The sequence below is a fragment of the Balaenoptera musculus genome, chromosome 2, assembly GCF_009873245.2.
Source record: "Balaenoptera musculus isolate JJ_BM4_2016_0621 chromosome 2, mBalMus1.pri.v3, whole genome shotgun sequence".
Taxonomy (NCBI): Eukaryota; Metazoa; Chordata; class Mammalia; order Artiodactyla; family Balaenopteridae; genus Balaenoptera; species Balaenoptera musculus.
This window is the reverse complement of record NC_045786.1, coordinates 160,427,580-160,446,498: the sequence shown is the minus strand read 5'-3', so window position 1 is coordinate 160,446,498 and position 18,919 is coordinate 160,427,580. Positions and strand designations below refer to the sequence as shown.

Here is an 18,919-nt window from a genome sequence, read left to right as displayed (position 1 = left end):
TAAATGTTAAATATCCTGCTATTTACTGGGGTCTGTACATTTCTCTTTTTTCTTAAGCGAGTGTGCATTGGGTTTTATCTCGCCTAAGACTGAAAAATTCTAACCAATGCACACTTATGGCTCAGAGATCACAGAAGGCTAGTAAGTATCCTCTGACCTCATAGCCAGTGCCTGACCCTGCTGGCCACTGCAGCTGCCATCTCCCACCTTCTTTGGGCTACTTGCTCTTGATTTAAAGTCTTAGAGCTTCCTACTGGGTAAGCCCCTAAGTTCATATGCTGGTGTCCTGGCAACCTGGGATGCTGTCGCCTCTATAGTGAGAGGCAGGACACTGTGTCATATCTGGGCAAAGGACAGAGACCTTTCCCAAAATATGAAAGAAGGTGGAGGCTGAACAGGAAACCACTACAAAACAAGCGTAAAGCAAAAACAGACAAAAATAAAACCCAACCCAAACCACAAGTCCGCTTCAGTATCATGGCTCAGTGTTAGTGTTAGAGATTGGGTCCTTTTCTATTCAATGGAGAAAATGCTATTTTCTCTCTCACTTTGTCTTAATTGAAAAATAATGTGTTGTGAGTTGAACACCATTTAGCTGGCTAAATTTTGACTCCGGGGCGGAGGGTCTTTAGAGAGTCATACCATTAGAGAATTCTAAAGAAAACATAAGTACAGTGTTAGTAAGAATAATGAAGTGAGGAAATAAGGTTTTTTCCCCAATTATTTAGTGGTAAATTCATTCATCACAAGTGGTAGCAAGGCTTATAAGAAAACTAAGAGCCTGCTAATTCTTCCCGTTCTTGCTGAGAAATTTGCTGTCATTTAGGACACAGGCAGTAGAGCAGCTGGAGCTGAGGAACGTTTTCATTATTTGTGAAATACGCATACATTAGCACGCTTGCTTGATTTCACATAATGTGTGACATAATTCAGTAAACATTTTCCCATATTACTAAGGTTCTTTGAAAAACATAGGCTTTGATGGGTTCCATTGGCTCTACTATCAATGCTGTAATCACATGTTGTTGGAGTCTTACGCAGTTTTTACTTTTGTGATAGTGTAACATCACGATGAAAATCTTTGTTCATGAATGGTGATCTTCATCTCTGGCTGTTTCCTTGGAAAGATCCCCCAGGGCTTGCTGTGTCAAAGGGCCTGGACCTTTTAAAGGCTTGCCAAATTGCTCTCCAGAAAGACTCTCTTGAGTACTATGTACTATGTACTATTCAGACACAAAAAAATGTGCTCATTATTTAGAATGTGTTAGAGAGATCTTAGGAATAATAGTCTTTTCCTGAAAGGCAGTGATATTACTCTGTATCAGAGGTCCCTTTGATCTGAAAATATCAAAGCTTCTTTTTTTTTTTTAAATAAGGTTTTCTTGTGCTCAGATATACAGAAAGATCTACAAGTGTATGGCAAAAGGGAGAACATTCAGGCTCTTCTCGAAACCAGGAGCCATGCCAGAAGACTAGACTGTTGTCTTTGTTGAGGCCATTGTGCACCCTGTTCCCTTTCTCAGTAACTAATTCTGATGTGAGAAAGTCCCACCTGCCTCAGTTGTTGACTCTGCTGGTGGGTCTCCAGCAACTAGTTTTTCTAAGCTGGAGGAATGATACTCCTGTGTGCAGATTCTTTCCCACAAACCATCACTCGTGGAAGGGCAGAAAATGATCGAGTTCTCACCAACAGCTATGGAATGCAATTAGATTTCATCTTTGAGGCATTTTTTTTTTTTTGTCTTGGCCGCACTGCGTGGCATGTGGGATCTTATTTCCCGGATCAGGGATGGAACCCATGTCCCCGGCAGTGGAAGTGCAGAGTCTTAACTGCTGGACTGCCAGGGAATTCTCCATTTGAGACATTTTTGGATTAAGTCACTTGGCTCTACCCATATCCTAGAGAGCCCCTCATCAGGTCCCAGACGGTAGTCAGTAACTGTGTTCCTTGCCTGGTGGCCTCAGTTAAGAACTGTTCTTGCCAAGGGACCGAGGCAGCTATTTCTACTTGACTAGCACTTGGGTTGGATGTTTAGCCCATGGCTTTGGGAATAGCTGTCACTGCGGCTAACACTTACTGGGTACTTACTAGGTGCCGGGAACTGTGCTCCGCATACATTATCTCACTTAGTTTCACGTTAACCGCATGAGGTAGGTACTCTTATTTGCCTTATTTTACTAATGAGAAGACTGAGACCCAGGGATGTCAAGTAGCTTGTTCAGTATCTCAAGGTCGGTAAGCCATGGAGCCTAGATTTATTCACCAGCACCAGCTACATAAGGCACAAGGCCCAGTGCAAAATGAAAATTCAGTCTTTTGCTAAAAAAAGATTAAGAATGACAAAATGGCCAGGGCAGAGCATTAAACCAAGCATGGGGCCCTTCTAAGTGTGGGGTTCCGTGTGACTGCACAGGCCACACGCCCATAAATGCACAGACAGTAGGCTTTGAGAACATGTACTCTAAACCAAATACCAGAGCTGAGTAGCACATGGTTTGCCCAAGATTTGACTTTGGCATGTAAACAGCAAATGGAAGAGTTTCATGTGCACTACTCAGGCCTAAGTCCTCTTTAAACACCAGCTTTCTGTTTGGAAAGGGCTTGGGCTCTTTTCTAGCCAGGGGTGACCAGAGCTAAGCACTGCCTTGGTCCTTCTCGTTCACAACAGAATGTTCTCTCTGGGCTGGTCATCTCCTGCCAAAAGTCACCAGAAGCCAGTTGGTGGAGGAGCTCCTGGGACTTCTTCTGCTTTATGAAATCCAATTCTAACGTCCTGGGCTAGTTCTGCCTGACCAGCTGCCTCTCACTTCCCAGCCTTTGCTGCCCCAGGGATACCCACACCCCAAATCCAGCTGTGGGCCCACCCAAGCCATTGAGTCAGCCCAGCCTGGGGCACGGGCATTTTGTCCTTTGTCCTGGTGCTATAGGAGAACAGTGGAGTTTCCAGAGGGAAAATAGGAACCAACCCTGTTTTCTCCTGGGGCTTAGTTTTCGTGAAGACACATAGCTTAGAAACGATTCCTTCCCACAGAAAACCTGGGGCAAGATGATAATTGTGGATCCTTACTGAGGGCTTATTCTTCGCATCATGCTTCACATGTATTTAATCTCCACAGGTTACTCATGCTTCACATGTAACTCTTTAAGCTATAAGGTAGGTGCTATTAATAGCTCCATCATTCAGTTGCGGAAAGCGAGGCAGAAAGGTAAATTGCCCAAGATCTGAGAGTTAGTAAGTGGAAGAATCAGAACAGGAATCCCTGCAGTCTCGAGTTCTAGAGCCACTGTTATACCTTACTTCAAAGTTCTATCAAGCCTTCTGGAAGGAGGGGCAGGGAAGTCTAGCAGGCCCAGTACAAATAGAGGCAAAAATCCAGGAATGTGGCCCTCTTGTTGCCTCCTGTTTAGAGCAAAGCTCTAAAATGTAACTTCTGGAATTTTCTCAGAGTAACAGGGTTAAGGGTCAAACTGGAGAACCGTCTTTCCATATAGTTCATCAGAGGCAGGGGACACAGATACACACACACACACACACACAAAATACAGCATTACTCAAGAACAGCAATTACTTTATGTCCGATGTGAAGTGATGGCCTGAAATACATTTAAAGACTGATTTTGTTACCAAGTCCAAGCTCGCTCTGCTTGCCGCATGACAGGCCAATAAATCAGAGACAGGTGCTGAGGCAAGGAATAACGACTTTGACTTTAGAAGATGACAGACTAGTGTCTCCAATAAACCATCTTATCAGGGTTTGGATGCCAGTTTCTTTTATAGAACAGAGACGGGGAGGAGACGAGGAAGTAAAGTAAAAAGGCTATAAGACTTGCAGATGTTCCCTGAAATGGCCAACCTCAGGGAGGGGATGTGTTAATTTCTCCTTTCTTGCAGCCATCCACAGGTGGACAGGGTCTGGATGTTTCCCTGAACAAAGGCACTTGGGTTTAACATTCAGGCAGAGGGGCAGGGTTCTCTGAGGCAGGCCATTGTGTACAGACACTATCCTTTTAGTGAACAAAAGCAACAGGAAGCAAAGGTTAAAGTAAAAGAAACAGATCCAACATGTAGTCAGATTTGGCTCTTCCCTGTTACAATTTGAATATTACTTCACTAGTGCCCAAGAACTTTGCTCTTATTTTATTTTAGTGTCTAGTCTGCAAAACACTGAACAAGTAAGGAGCTGATTGTAATACTACTACTAACACTTTGCATTGGTATAGCACTCTACAGTTCACTGATTTTCCCCACATTGTCCTTGAACCCTTCTAATACTAGGATTGGAGAGGTGAAGCGAGCCTAAGGCCAACCAGGTAGAAGAAGGTGGTATCGGATTCGAGCCTCATCTTCCCACTTTTCTCTCATGCTCCTTAGGTGACACTGGAATGTCCCCCGAGCACAATCCTTACCCAAGTGGTGGGGCAGATCCTCTCTAAAAGCTGGAGGAAGGGGTGCAGCCCCTGTTAGGGCTAATAAGAGGCCTATTAAGCAGGATCAAAGCCTCAATTTGTCTGCCTGTGTCTGCAATGTGCTTCTTTCTGAGATATTCAGACTAAAAGAAAACCTATATTCCTTGACAGTAATCAGGCAATTATGAGACAGTCAAGCAAGAGTCATAAATGTTTCCACAAATTACCAGAATATTTCCAGGAGTCACCATAATTCTGCATAAAGTGGAGCTGTATAGGCACCTTTATTCCTTTTTTAATCGGGCTATCTTAATGTAAATTGGATTATTCTAGAGGGAAATGCTTACAAAATGATTTTGTCCAAGTTCCTGAAAACACCTGAAAAAAGTTCTGAGAGCCTTTTTTTTTTTTTTTCACAATTAAATCAAAATCATGGTGAATAAAAGAAATGCAAGATTAGGAAGGCTTGCCTGAACAGTCATTTAAGAAATAGAAGCTATAATTTAGATGATTTGTGATAAGAGGTTTGAATGATTGTGACTGGAAAATTGAAAGGGAAAATAACCAGGTGACTCATCACCCAAAGGCAGATAGCAACAGTGAGTTCTCCAGGCCCATAGGAGGACGAATGATGGACCAACCATCAACATTATCTTTACTCTGTTGCATCCCGCAAATGCCAGTAAGCCATGAGCCCAATAACTCACTTCTTGCATGGATTTATAAATAGGCTCCACATGAGTTGCCTTATATGGGAGAATAGTTAGGTGACTATCTAGACACTAGTTAGCATAATATTGCAAGATTCATTGGCATGAAAGTGAGTAACAAGTAATTTAGAGTCTCATCTCTGTATAATTTGTGCTAATGCTATAAGCCTTTTTCTTCCAGCACCACTTTCTTCAGTCCCTTCATACAGAGTAAGCCGAATACTCACTAGACATGAGTTACTTATGTAATTGCAGAACTCTTGAGAATGCAGGTGTTGGTGTTTTCAAAGCACTATTTGACATAACATATGAATAGACCTGGCTATAAAAGGATTCTTTTGTATTTAAACATCCATTCCACCAACAAACATTTATTTAGCACCTGATAATCCTTGGTGCAAGAAGTGGGTGGGATATCATCTCACACCAGTCAGGATGGCCATCATCAAAAAATCTACAAACAATAAATGCTGGAGAGGGTGTGGAGAAAAGGGAACCCTCTTGCACTGTTGGTGGGAATGTAAATTGATACAGCCACTATGGAGAACAGTATGGAGGTTCCTTAAAAAACTAAAAATGGAACTACCATATGACCAAGCAATCCCACTACTGGGGATATACCCTGAGAAAACCATAATTCAAAAAGAGTCATGTACCACAATGTTCATTGCAGCTCTATTTACAATAGCCAGGACATGGAAGCGACCTAAGTGTCCATCAACAGATGAATGGATAAAGAAGATGTGACACATATATACAATGGAATATTACTCAGCCATAAAAAGGAACGAAATTGAGTTATTTGTAGTGAGGTGGATGGACCCAGAGTCTGTCATACAGAATGAAGTAAGTCAGAAAGAGAAAAACAAATACTGTATGCTAACACATATATATGGAATCTAAAAAAAAAAAAAAAGGTCATGAAGAACCTAGGGGCAAGACGAGAATAAAGACGCAGACCTACTAGAGAATGGACTTGAGGATATGGGGAGGGGGATGGGTAAGCCGGGACAAAGTGAAAGAGTGGCATGGACATATATACACTACCAAATGTAATATAGATTGCTAGTGGGAAGCAGCCTCATAGCACAGGGAGATCAGCTCGATGCTTTGTGACCACCTAGAGGGGTGGGATAGGGAGGGTGGGAGGGAGGGAGACGCAAGAGGGAAGAGATATGGGGATATATGTATATGTATAACTGATTCACTTTGTTATAAAGCAGAAACTAACACACCATTGTAAAGCAATTATACTCCAATAAAGATGTTAAAAAAAAAAAAAAAAAAGAAGTGGGTGGGAGGAAAGGCAGGACTCAGATGATACGGAGTTCCTAGGAAAGAGAAAAAGAGATCCGGGCAGAGCTAACCATCACTGTCAGTGTGAGCAAGAGCACGAAGTCTTCCCTCCTCCACTCTTTACTGTTTTCCCAGGGTAGGGCTGTACGATCCATGGGTCCTTTCTGAATTTGTACTAGACCACACATCCTCCTTAATGTGGAGCACCCATCACCCTAAGAAGGCAAATGCTGGAGACAACCACAGCCTGTCAGGTGGAGGGGATGGCCATGGGATGAGGCTGTAAGGGAGAAGCTCTTTTTAAATCTAAAAAAGGCAATGCTGAACCCTTCTCAGGTGTTCAGCGTCCCTAAACCAGACACATCCTAGATGTTTGATGTTTCTGAAATGGGCTGTACCATTTCCCATCAGAAATGCAATTCTGGGTGATCATAGATTTCCTAAAATGTCATCTAACGAAACACAATAAGATCCTGGAAACCTGGATCCTTTTGAAAGTATTTACAGGGAGAGAAGGAAGAGAAGCAATGGAACAATGTTCTGAATTTTATAGGGCCTTGGAAATGAAGTTCTGCTCCTAAAACTCATGAAATGGAGGGGGGGGTGGGGAATGGAGAAACCCTTTAAGAAGTCCGGATTCTTTCATTCAGTGCTGTAATTCCTCTGGCGCCTCACCATTCTCCCTCTCTCTTTTTACTATTTCTCACCAGGGTATGGGAATATTGCTCCAAGCACTGAAGGAGGCAAAATCTTTTGCATTTTATATGCCATCTTTGGAATTCCACTTTTTGGTTTCCTATTGGCTGGAATTGGAGACCAACTTGGAACCATTTTTGGGACGAGCATTGCAAGAGTGGAGAAGGTCTTTCGAGTGAGTACTGCCATCTATTTAAACCCTAACCTCTGTGATCCAGTTGGCTTTAGCCTGACAGGATCCAGAAGGAATTACCAGGGTGTTATTGTATCATTATCACTTTTAAGGGAATAGTTCAATGTTATGGTCATATTTTTAATTTTGGCCCATGGTAGTCACAGGTACTGTGCCTAAACTCTTGTCTCTTGTCGGTCTTGGTCTTCCTGGAATCACAACACAAGAGGGTTAAGTATAGATTTGCCAACACAGATTTTCTGAAGAGGTGAGGCATACGCAATTTCTTATGAAAGGTGGAAGATGGGTTCCTTAGTGTGTTGGCAATAAAGTAGAGAATTATAAATCCATCCATTTTGTTTTTAGAGCTCCTTCACTTTATTTCCAAGCACAGCATCTTCAGGCTGATTCTGGCTTCTAAGACCTCTTCCAGAAGCCTGCATTTTCTAGACATTGCTTTGTGCTATGTATCTGTCTCCTCATGGTCCCCCCCCCCCCCACTGCTGAGTGCTCCATCAGCAGTAGTACACTAACATACTAATTCATACTAAGGTGTTGATGATTGCTATTGCCTTAATTAGGTCTTTCCTCTTGAGAATACTCACCTTTAAACAAGGGACAAAAATCTCATTGGAATTATTTATTTTCTACAGATGGCATTCCTGGCATCAGTGACAGGCATGTGGAGTAGACGTGATTGGACTGGGGTTTCCAAAGCCCTTTATCTCACACCTGTTCACACAGTTTAACAGAACACTAGTTTTACTTAGGTGTAAGGTCGTTTCTGCTCTCTTTCTCAGTTTTGACATAATTCTCAAGTCTTTCAAACCTTCTTCAGGGAATTATTTCTCATGATGACTTCATATTTAAAAATGATAATTTGAGATCTTTTTCAGAATCTGGCAATGATGGGCAAAGATAGATCAGTGGTAAGTTCTAAGGCTGCGCTTGTTTTCCCCTCTGAGACAAGAAATCGTGACATAAACTTCTCTTTAGAAGAATGCAAGGTCGCTCTCCCCTCGAGAGCTACCAGTTTCAGAAATTCTGGTAGAGTTGAGTGGAGGAATAAGGCACTAGAGCTGGCTTAGAGCCACCTTCTATAAGCTCAGTGATCTTGGGTGAGCTGCCTCAGTTTACTCATCGCCAAAATGGGATGGAATTTGAATTTAAGGTCTGGGTGATGATTAAATGAAATAACGTATGGAAAAGAGCTTGGTACAGGGCCAGACACAGAGTTCAGTGCTGCTGTGTGTCCCCTGAAAGAAGCACTTGTTGGCAGGCTAGCCACCCATTCAAATTTCATGAGTAGCTCGGTGACATGGGGGTTTTCCTGGAATGTTCCACAGTCTTTGCCCCGAAATGCTGGCTGGCCTCATTAGAACATGCACCTGGGCCCCGTGATCACCATGGAAACCATCAGTGCTCAGCTTCTGTGCTTCTCAGATGCTCGTCTCCCTAAACCAGATGTGGCAACCTTGTCTCCAAGAGCAGTTTTGAACTTCTCAGAGGTACCCTTTTAGCCGTGTCCTCTTGGCTTCTGATTTAGAGAAAAATGAATCTGGCGGATTAAACACTCAGAAGAACAGGAGTCAAATGGAGAAATGACTGATCTGGCATTTCTATTTTTATATAGCTTCTCTAGATCTGAGTTTATTTGTAGAAAGAAAGGATCAGACTACAGGCGTTTGAAATCCCCCTTTAGCAAAAATAAAATTTGGTTACTGTATTCTAAATGAGGGAAGAAGTTGCAACCATTTTGATGACATCTGCTACCGAAACTGGGGACTTAGTTCCCATAACGAATTTCGGACTGCAAGTACAGAGGACTGTTCTTCCCCTTAAAGATGTCTCTCAAATGGATCATTCACAGGACTCTGGGACAGAGCCTTCAAAATCTCGTTTCATTTTTTTTTTAAGGTTTATTATTTATTTTATTTATTTTTGGCTGCGTCAGGTCTTAGTTGAGGCACGTGGGATCTTCATTGAGGCAAGCGGGATCTTTCGTTGCGGTGTGCGGGCTCTTCCTTGTGGCGCGTGGGCTTCTCTCTAGTTGTGCCGTGGGTTCCAAGAGCACGTGGGCTCTGTAGTTTGCGGCACGAGGGCTCTCTAGTTGTGGCGCATGGGCTTAGTTGCCCCGTGGCACGTGGGATCTTAGTTCCCCGACCAGGTATCGAACGGGTGTCCCCTGCATTGCAAGGCGGATTCTTTACCGCTGGACCACCAGGGAAGCCCCTCACGTTTCATTTTTATGCTGATGGCCCACTTAGGTCCTTGCAGTGCCATCAAAGACTGGGAGTCTTCTAGGAAGGAGCAGCAGTATATTACCGAATTGGAAGCACACTATGTATGCGTTTGCAGAACATTTGGAGGGGGCTGTGGAAGGGGTGTCTGAGTTCCAGGAGGAACATGGGTACACTTCCTGAAACTACAAACAACTGATTCTGCAGGAGTTTGCTTGCTGCGTGCAGTTTTGGTGGAAAATCTCAAAGCTTTTTTCTTTTCATTTAAACTACATCTGAGAGGCCCGTTACCCTTAGGTGATTATTTGAGAACTGAAAATTGTACGAACCAACAAAGCTTGGGGTTGTGAAGTTTTAGTTCCCATGAGGAAGGTTTATTTATTTATTTATCTTTTCACCTGCTCACTGATTAAGGCTTTCCATTCATCTGGTGTGTTTTCTCTCAGCTCTAGGAAGGAGAGGATTTTTAGTGGAGTAAAGATAAAATATAAAATCTAGGTGCCTATATTCTGAGGTGATATGATTTGGTTTCTTCTATCCCATTCCACGTCTGAGCCTCATTTTAAAGAATTGTGGAGACTTATTGTATTATATAGAAATGCCACAAGCATTCCTGAATGCCCGACTGTTGGGGTTTTTATGGGGTGAATAAATGAAAACTTTTTTTCCCCCTCTGGAGTTCAGAACTAATTGAGAAATAGACACAGGTGTCAGATGGAGATTAAAAGGTCAGCTTTATTGCTGATAAGCTCATCAGAGAATGTAGCTTTAGCTTTGATGCCAAAAGGACTTACTAACCATTTTTACCCTGAATTCGAAGAATTTCCCTGCTGTATTAGTTTTCTATTGCTGTGTAACAAATTAGTACAAATGTAGATGCTTAAAGCAACACTCGTTTATTATGTCATAGTTGTGTAGGTGAAACGTCTGGGCAGGCTTGGCAAGGGTTCTATGATTAGGATATCAAAGGCTAAAATCAAGGTGCTGGCCGGGCTGGGCTCTGGATCCGGGGAAGGATCTGCTTCCACACTCATTCAGGTCTTGGCAAAGAATAGTTCCCTGTGGTTGTAGGACTGAGAGTCCTGTTTCCTTGCTGGTTGTCAGGTGGGGGCCATTCTTACCTTTGAGGTTGCCTGCATTCCTTGGCCTCCATCTTCAAAACCAGCATGGAACCCTTCTTCTATCTCTATGACTTCCCCTCTGCGCTATCCCATCAGCTGGAGAAAGCACTATGCTTTTAAGGGCTCATGTGATTAGATCAGACCCACGTGGACAATCTCCCCATCTTAACGTGAACTGTGCCCTATAACATGACAGAGTCATGGGAGTAATCGCTCATCATATCACAGGTTCTGGGGATTAGGGAGGGGCATCTTCCATGGTCATTTTAGAAAATCTGCCTCCCGCTCCATCTCGGTCATTGGTAGCACAGGCCTCCTCAGTGAGGGCAGGGTCTGCTCCACTGACCTTGCTACATCATAGAGAGCAAAACAGTGCAGCTCTCTGCAGCAGATGGTTTCAAACAAGAGATGAAAGAGTCTGAGCTGAGGGAGCTCAGTCCCTTCTGCTGAGTCCACTGGGTAAGCCACTGCCTGGCTGAGCAGTGGGGGTAGAGATACGGAGTGTTACTCTAGCTGGAGTTCTTCTACGTGCAACATGAAAATGGACATTGCCCCCAACGTCGATTTACAGTGGATTAAGAATTTGACACTTACTTATCTCGCATAGCAAGAAGGCTAGAGGAAGATTGTTTCAGGTTTGGTGCATCCATTTCCCAGTGACAAGTTAAGGATTCTGGTGCCAATTCCAATGTGTGGATTTTTCTGCACACCACCAAGTAATTCTCTGGCACCAGCTGGGTGTCCTACACTTCAACTCAATTCTGTCACTATCTGTCTGGAATTAGCATCAGATCCCACAGGTTAAGGGCTCAGTCCTACAAGCCTGCCCTCCACTTTAGATGCCAACTGCAAGTCCAGCTTGTTACCCGTGCTTCTGATGAATGACTAAAAATCAGAGGTTCCCACAGCATCTTCCTTCCTTGGGTTCAGTTAATTTGTTAGAGTGGCTTACAGAACTCAGGAAACCAGTTTACTCACTAGATTACTGGTTTATCACAAAGGATATTTAAAGATATGAATCAAAAGTGAGATGAAGAGATACACAGGGCGAGGTCCAAAAACAATGGAGCTTCCGTCCGCAGGGAATTTGGGGCCTGGCATGGTGGCATGTGGAGTGTTATGGTTCACCAACCTGGAAGCTCTCTGAATCTCCTCCTTTTTGAGTTTTTATGGAGGTTTCATCACATAGGCATGATTGATTCAATCGTTGGCCATTGGTGATCAAGTCAACTTCCAGCCCCTCTCCTCTCCTGGGAAATGGGGGGTTGGAGGTGGGGTGGGGTGGGAATGAAAGTTCCAGCCCTCTATTCCTGGTTGGTTTCCCTAGTAACCAACCCCCATCTTTAGGGGATTCCAAAGCTACCTCATTAACATAACAAAAGAACCTTTATGGCTCTCATCATAGGAAATTCCAAGGGTTTTAGGAGCCCTGTGCCAGGAAAGACCAAGACCAAATACATATTTCTTGTTCTCAATCACAATATCACATGCATATACCCAGGTTTGTTCTCTTTCTGCTCTGCTGTCTTTGGCACCTTAGCTTTGCATCTTCAGGCTTGTGACCACCTTGTTTGCAAGATGGCTGCCTCAGGACCCAATAGCATGTTTTCACTCAACCACATTTTAAAAATTTATTTATATTGAGGTATAGTTGATATACAATACTGTAGGTTACAATATAGTGTACAATACAGTGATTCACAATTTTTAAAGGTTATACTCCATTTACAGTTATAATAAAATATTGGCTGTATTCCCTGTATTGTACAATATATCCTTGTAGCTTATTTATTTTATACATGATAGTTTGTACCTCTTAATCCCCTACCCCTCCCCCCTCCCTCTTCCCACTGGTAACCACTAATTTGTTCTCTATATCTGTGAGTCGGCTTCTTTTTTGTTATATTCACTAGTTTGTTGTAGTTTTTAGATTCCACATATAAGTGACATCATATAGTACTTGACTTTCTCTGATTACTCAACCACATTTAAAGTAAGACAAAAAGGGCTCCTTTTATGGGAGAAAAATCTTGCCCCAAACTTTCCCTGCAGACTTCCTCTTCTGTCTCATTGACCAGAACTGGGTCGCATGACCATTCCTACCCGCCAGGGAGCTTAGGAAAGTGAGTAATTGACGAAGGAGAATGGGGTGGATTGATTTAGACCATTGGTTCTCAACGTGTGGTCCCTGGACCAGCAGGAGCAATAGCGTCCTCTGGGAACTTGTTAGACGTGGAAATTCTTAGAGAAGTTGGGGCCCAGCAATCTGTGTCTGCCAAGCTTTCCAGGTGATTCTGATGCCTGCTAAAGTTTCAGAACCCCAAGGCACAGAGGAATCATGTTTCATCTCCGGCTGTGATGAACAAAGTTAGAATGCTGAGAGCAAAGGAGAAGTTGGGGTAAGCAAATGACAGCATCTGCCACAGGTGTCAGCCAACTGCTGGCCACACGGACCACTCACAGTGATGCCGCCCTCTCTCCCCCTTACGTATCGATAAATTCGGTGGCCTTTGGGATCCTTGACTGAGGAGAGGCTAACTTATACGATACCTAACAAACACCACCAGCTTACTCACCCCCCTCCCCCCGGTCTGCTGCTGCCTGGGCAATTCTCCAGACTTCAGGGTTTTTCAGGGGAATAGAGCCAGGCATGGCATGGCTCTTCAAAGCTTTGGCCTCCAGTCACAGCCCACTGGCCTGAACAAGTCACACTGCTCCATCCAACCGCAAAGAGGGCCTGGAATGCATTGTTTGATCTCCAGGAAGGGGAGGGGATGGGAAAATAGGTGAGTACTAGTAATGTCACGTGCAGATTCCCTGGGACTACCTGTTGGCTCCGCTCTAGGGTGACAAGCATCCCTGGAATTTAGATACAGGTGGCCCATGGATCACTCTTTGGGGAACACATCTCCAGTGAAACTCATATCGCATCCAACAAAAATGGAGCCTCTGATTTGTTGTGACTTGCCTAAAACCACACAGTGAGTTGAGTGAGTGAGCCTGGACTTGGGATAATTTATAAGTATTTATATAACATAAAGTAAAAATAATTCTTCCTAGGTTTCCAGCAGGAAATCTGGGCAGTTAGCGAGGAAGGATAATTACTTGGGATTGAGCAGGGATTACTTGGGTTCCAAAGCAGATTTTTAAAAAAAATTTATTTAATTTATTTATTTATTTTTGGTTCTGTTGGGTCTTCGTTGCTATGTACGGGCTTTCTCTAGCTACGACGAGCGGGGGCTACTCTTCGTTGTGGTGCGCAGGCTTCTCACTGCAGTGGCTTCTCTTGTTGCAGAGCATGGGCTCTAGGCGCATGGGCTTCAGTAGTTGTGGCTTGTGGACTCCAGAACGCAGGCCCAGTAGTTGTGGTGCACGGGCTTAGTTGCTCCGCGGCATGTGGGATCTTCCCGGACCAGGGCTTGAACCCGTATCCCTGCATTGGCAGGCGGATTCTTAACCACTGTGCCACCAGGGAAGCCCCCAAAGCAGATTGTGGAAGTGGGCAGCCTCTTCTTCCCCTTCTGTGGGCTGGCTCTTTTGCTGGGCTGGGCCGACTGTCACTTGATAGGATACTGTAGGAAACCTGGTCAGATTTTGGACTGGATCCCATTTTCTTGCTCTGAGCTGGACTTTGGCCTCTGGGAGGAAGCAGCTGCCTTTTTTTACCTGGCTGATCAGCAGGCTTTCTGATATTGTCTCTAAAACCAAGGGACACTTTTTTTCTTCTTTGGCCTACCTTCCAAGGATACAGCAGAAATGTGTATTTGCCTTTGGAACGAAAGGAGCCTGGGTGTAGCTGACAAATAGTAAAATGTTACCCTAGGCTTATCGGTGCTGTGATAACCTGGGGACTTTAGAACCCACCAAATGCTTACAACAGGGTGATGACAATCTCAGTCTGGTTATGATGTTCAATTAGTGGGCTAACTGATCACATTGAATTGCAGGAAGGGGCTGGTGGAGAAAGCCTAGGACTCCTGGAGTCCTCTGCCGTGTGCCTGGCCTGAGTCAAAGAAAGATTTTGAAGAACACCCTTGGCAGGAGACTTGTTTCTCACAGCGTGTCTTTGAACTAGTCCCTAGCAGCAATGGGGATAACAAAATTATTATTATGTCAAGAAGGTAAAAGCCCTTGTTTTGGAAACTGGGTATTATTCTCGGCTCTGTGGGTTCAACTACAATTTCCAATTCCTAGTATTAGTGGAAAAGTTCGTTGGGGTACTAGTTATGTACACCAGCATCTTGCCTAAATAGCGGGGGGCCGGGGAGGGCCAGGTGGTGGGCTGAGGGCGCCCGAGGGTCTGCGTGTGTTTATGTGTGTGTACGTGTGTCTTTCTGCCTCTATGACATGCCCCCACTAGTGCGTACCATATTAAACATGCCTGAGAAATAACCCAGTAGGACTAATGTTACATGAATATTGTGAGTTTATTTTGATCAGAGAGAAGACCCTGGTTTTTAATGTGAACAACTGCTTTCTTACTTCACCTCAGGGGCTAGAAGGGGGTGCGAGGTAGTTGTTTTTAAATGCACAGAAGGCAAATATTTTTAAAGCTTTCTCAACCAGGTTCAGAACAGCTGAATTAATTTAAGAATATTGTCCCAGATGTGCACTTGGGACAAACTGTATAAGTGACATCCACAAAACAGACTACACAGCATCTCTTAATCACAGCCGTGACACAGTTTGTCCATGATGGTCCTTCGTTTCTCCCTTCCTCTGATGCAGGCTTGCTCAGCCTCAGCTCTGTGGACATTTTGGGCTGGATAATTGTCATGGGACCTGTCCTGTGCATTGTAGGAAGTTTAGCAGCTTCCCTGGCCTCTATTCACCAGATGCCAGTGTCATCAGTGCTTCGGTATGACAGCCAAAAATATCTCCAGACATTACTAAATATCCCCTTGAGGGCAAAATCATCCAGGTAAGAACCATGACTCTGCTGGGATTTAAGGGATCAGTTGCCCCACAGGTCCCAAGGGGCGGGCCCTGGTCCCCTGGCTGAATCTTCCACACAAGCTCTGGTGTCTCCATCCACGGTCCTGTCCAGTTCTTCAATGCCAGTGCCGTTCCCACTCGGAATTCTCTTCTCTCAGATGGGTCCTTGAAGAGGGCTTTAGAAATTTTATACTCTGGGAATAAGATCATTTCTCACCAATAAGGGAACATGCCTGGGGACTTGATTCTGATGATATACACAAAGATAGTTGGTTCCGCTACTCTTCAGCAGGCATACCATCTCAGCACTCTCTCTAGCTGGCCCACTGGGGACTAATCTAATCTATGATTCTTCCTCTTTCTTGTCTATCTTTGATAACTGGCCAGTGTCCCTTTGGTGTTTCCTGTTGCCATCTGGGATCACCATGGGAGGTTTCTGTTTGTTTGTTTTTTTATAAATTTATTTTATTTATTTATTTTTGGCTGCCTTGGGTCTTCGTTGCTGCTCGCGGGCTTTCGCTAGTTGCAGCGAGCGGGGGCTACTCTTTGTTGCGGTGCGCGGGCTTCTCACTGAGGTGGCTTCTCTTGTTGTGGAGCACGGGCTGTAGGCGCGTAGGCTCCAGTAGTTGTGGCGCGCGGGCTCAGTAGTTGTGGCTCGCGGGCTCTGGAGCACAGGCTCAGTAGTTGTGGCACATGGGCTTAGTTGCTCCGCGGCATGTGGGATCTTCCCGGGCCAGGGCTTGAACCCGTGTCCCCTGCATTGGCAGGCAGATTCTTAACCACTGCGCCACCAGGAAAGCCCACCATGGGAGGTTTTAATGGCCTTTAAAATGCATCTTCACTGTTTCCTATAAACAGCAAGGCTATCAAATCTGCCTAAAATATAACTACTTAAAATACTGCCTGGATAGCATTTACCATTTAAATAGTTTTAAGGTAGCTTGAACAGAGACTCTTTTTTTTTCTTTCTGGCCAACTTTGATCACAGGTAACTTCTGGGAATCTGATTGTTACTTTAGGATGGGCATTTGCTTACAAACTTCTGTATATAGGGATCTTTGTAGGGAGACTTGGATTTGTCATTTGTCTAGTGGGATTTGGTTGAGGCAGACTGAGTATTCTGGGACTCAGTATGGAATTCTGGAGATAAGTTGCTCATCTGTTTCAGGATTTACTATATGCCAGACGATGGGTTGTGGGCTTTCCCTAGAGTAAGCTGTACAACAACCCTCTCAAAGGACCATTCTTGCCTTCTTAGTTTTATGAGATTGGAAAGCTTGGACTGGTTCTGTGAACTATCCAAGGTCACCCAGCCCATAAGTGACAGCAGAGATTCCAAGCCAGATTGCCCCATCCCAATGTGCATGCACAGACTTAGTTTTTCCACTATCCTTCCTTCCTTCTTTCTCTTGTAAGGTAGGGATAGCATCTGATGGTTCAGCAGAGTCTTTCATGAAAGGTTTAGTGAGACCTGAGGACAGACAAACATGGCCAGTTGAGAAAAAAGCTAATATTGGCCCTGTCTTTGTCTGCTCTCAGAGGGTTTTAGTTTTCCAGCTTTATCTCATCTGTGGATACTTTGAATTGGACCATTGCCTCGGATTCTTCTCTCTGCACCTGCTCTGGCTCCTTAATCTGGCTCCTCGATGGCAAACATCTCTTTCTTGGTGTTCTCTTCTCCTGGAGATTAACCTAGGACTTAAATAAATACCCCCTTGCTCATGTCTGCTGTGTGATTAATGTGAAGGTGGGCTTATAATGTGAAAGTGGGCTTGTACTGTCCTGATGGCTGACTGGTTTGGGCCCACCTCTGCGAGGCGGGTTGCCAGGCAGACTGTGTTCTCCACTCTTCTGTTCATTTCTCCACTGTGTACAGCCCACTCGGTGTTGACAATAAGAGGGACATACAGCTCTAAGCCAAGCTTCTTGGTGAGCCGAGGTGGCTGGTCTTGTTTTCCAAAAGCATTCTTCTTTTTCTGGATTCATCAGATTGCCTCAACAGTTTTGAGAACCTGGAGTTTGAGGGCATCAACATCAAGATCTTAATTCCCACTGGAGATTTCACTCAGTCCCAGCCTCAGGGAAAGTGGTGGAAGAAGCTCTTCCTAAACCACCATCCGAACGAGGAAGGTCTCTGGAACGTTTATATGGGTATTCCTTACCTGCCAGGTCTTGCCCATGGAAGAGATGGTCACTTCCTAGAATCCCAGGGGATTTATTGATGAAAACATTTTATACCTTTGCATTTTGGAACTACTGAAAGTCCAGTGATGCCTTAGTATGTATGGTAAGCTGTTTTTAAAACTTCCAGGTACTTCTGAGTTATGAATTTAATCCAAGAATTTTATTAGTACTCACATTTTTATTAGTATCATAAAACCAGCCTAATAGGTGGATGATTTGCCATGTTCACCTTTCATCACCAATTTTCACAGGATAGTTTGGGTCCTTTGGAGGACACTCATACAATAGAATAATAATCCTTTGCCCTTTTATAGAACTCTCTACCTTTTTTATATTACATTTATCAATATTAAAAGAACTTTTTTTCTTTTACACTTAGCCTCATGCTACTTCTGTGAGCCAAGTGAGTAAAAAACACTCTAGTGTATCTTCCGACAAATTAGGTTCCTAAAAATTGAGAGATGCCATTGTTGAACCGTTGATTCTGCCCATCCTGGAGCAGGGTATGTGGTCCATGACTGGTATGTCAGTGGTCATTGATAAATTCCAAGTTGCTTTAGAACTTTTTGTTTTAGGAAAGGGAAAGTGTTTAGAATACATCATTACTGAGAGGTGTGCTGGTGTTCTGAACTTTTACCCCAAAGAGGCCGCTCCCTTGGGGGTGACAGCATGGTAGGCATGGTATGGTCACACTGCAGAGCAGACTGATGGCTTTGAGTAAGGAAGGGCTGCCCAAACTGATCGAGCCTAGGAAACGTGCGTTCCTGTTAGAGGAATTACACTTTGTATTTTGGGGGAGAAAATGCTTTGTTTTTTTATTTTCTGAGGAGAGCTGCATTCGTGCCTCATAGCATTTTTGACTTAGTGGTTTTGCACTATATCTTGGAAGTTTACTGCTGAGTTTTAGTCTCCTGTTAGGATAGAGCTGTGGTTCTCACCCTGTGGGTGGTGGGTCCCCAGGGGCCTGAGCTGCGATTTTAAAGGATCAGAGCATCATTTTGTGCATCAAGCATTACTGGTAGATAGAATAAATAACGTCTCCTTTATATACTTACTACCCTTTCCCAAATGTACATAGAGGGGTAGTCATCCATAAGTCACTTAAGTTCATTTAATAATATGATTCCTGGATCAATAGTAGCTTTTTTTTTCTTTAT

General features: G+C 43.9%; 1 protein-coding gene across 1 annotated transcript in view; it reads left to right on the top strand.

Annotated features, from left to right (window-relative positions):
- KCNK10 (potassium two pore domain channel subfamily K member 10) overlaps positions 1–18,919 on the top strand; it is a 136,813-nt gene that overhangs the window by 91,443 nt on the left and 26,451 nt on the right. Inside the window, 1 exon segment of the mRNA XM_036845190.1 lies at positions 7,125–7,285. Within this exon segment, the coding sequence (XP_036701085.1) occupies positions 7,125–7,285 (161 nt within the window).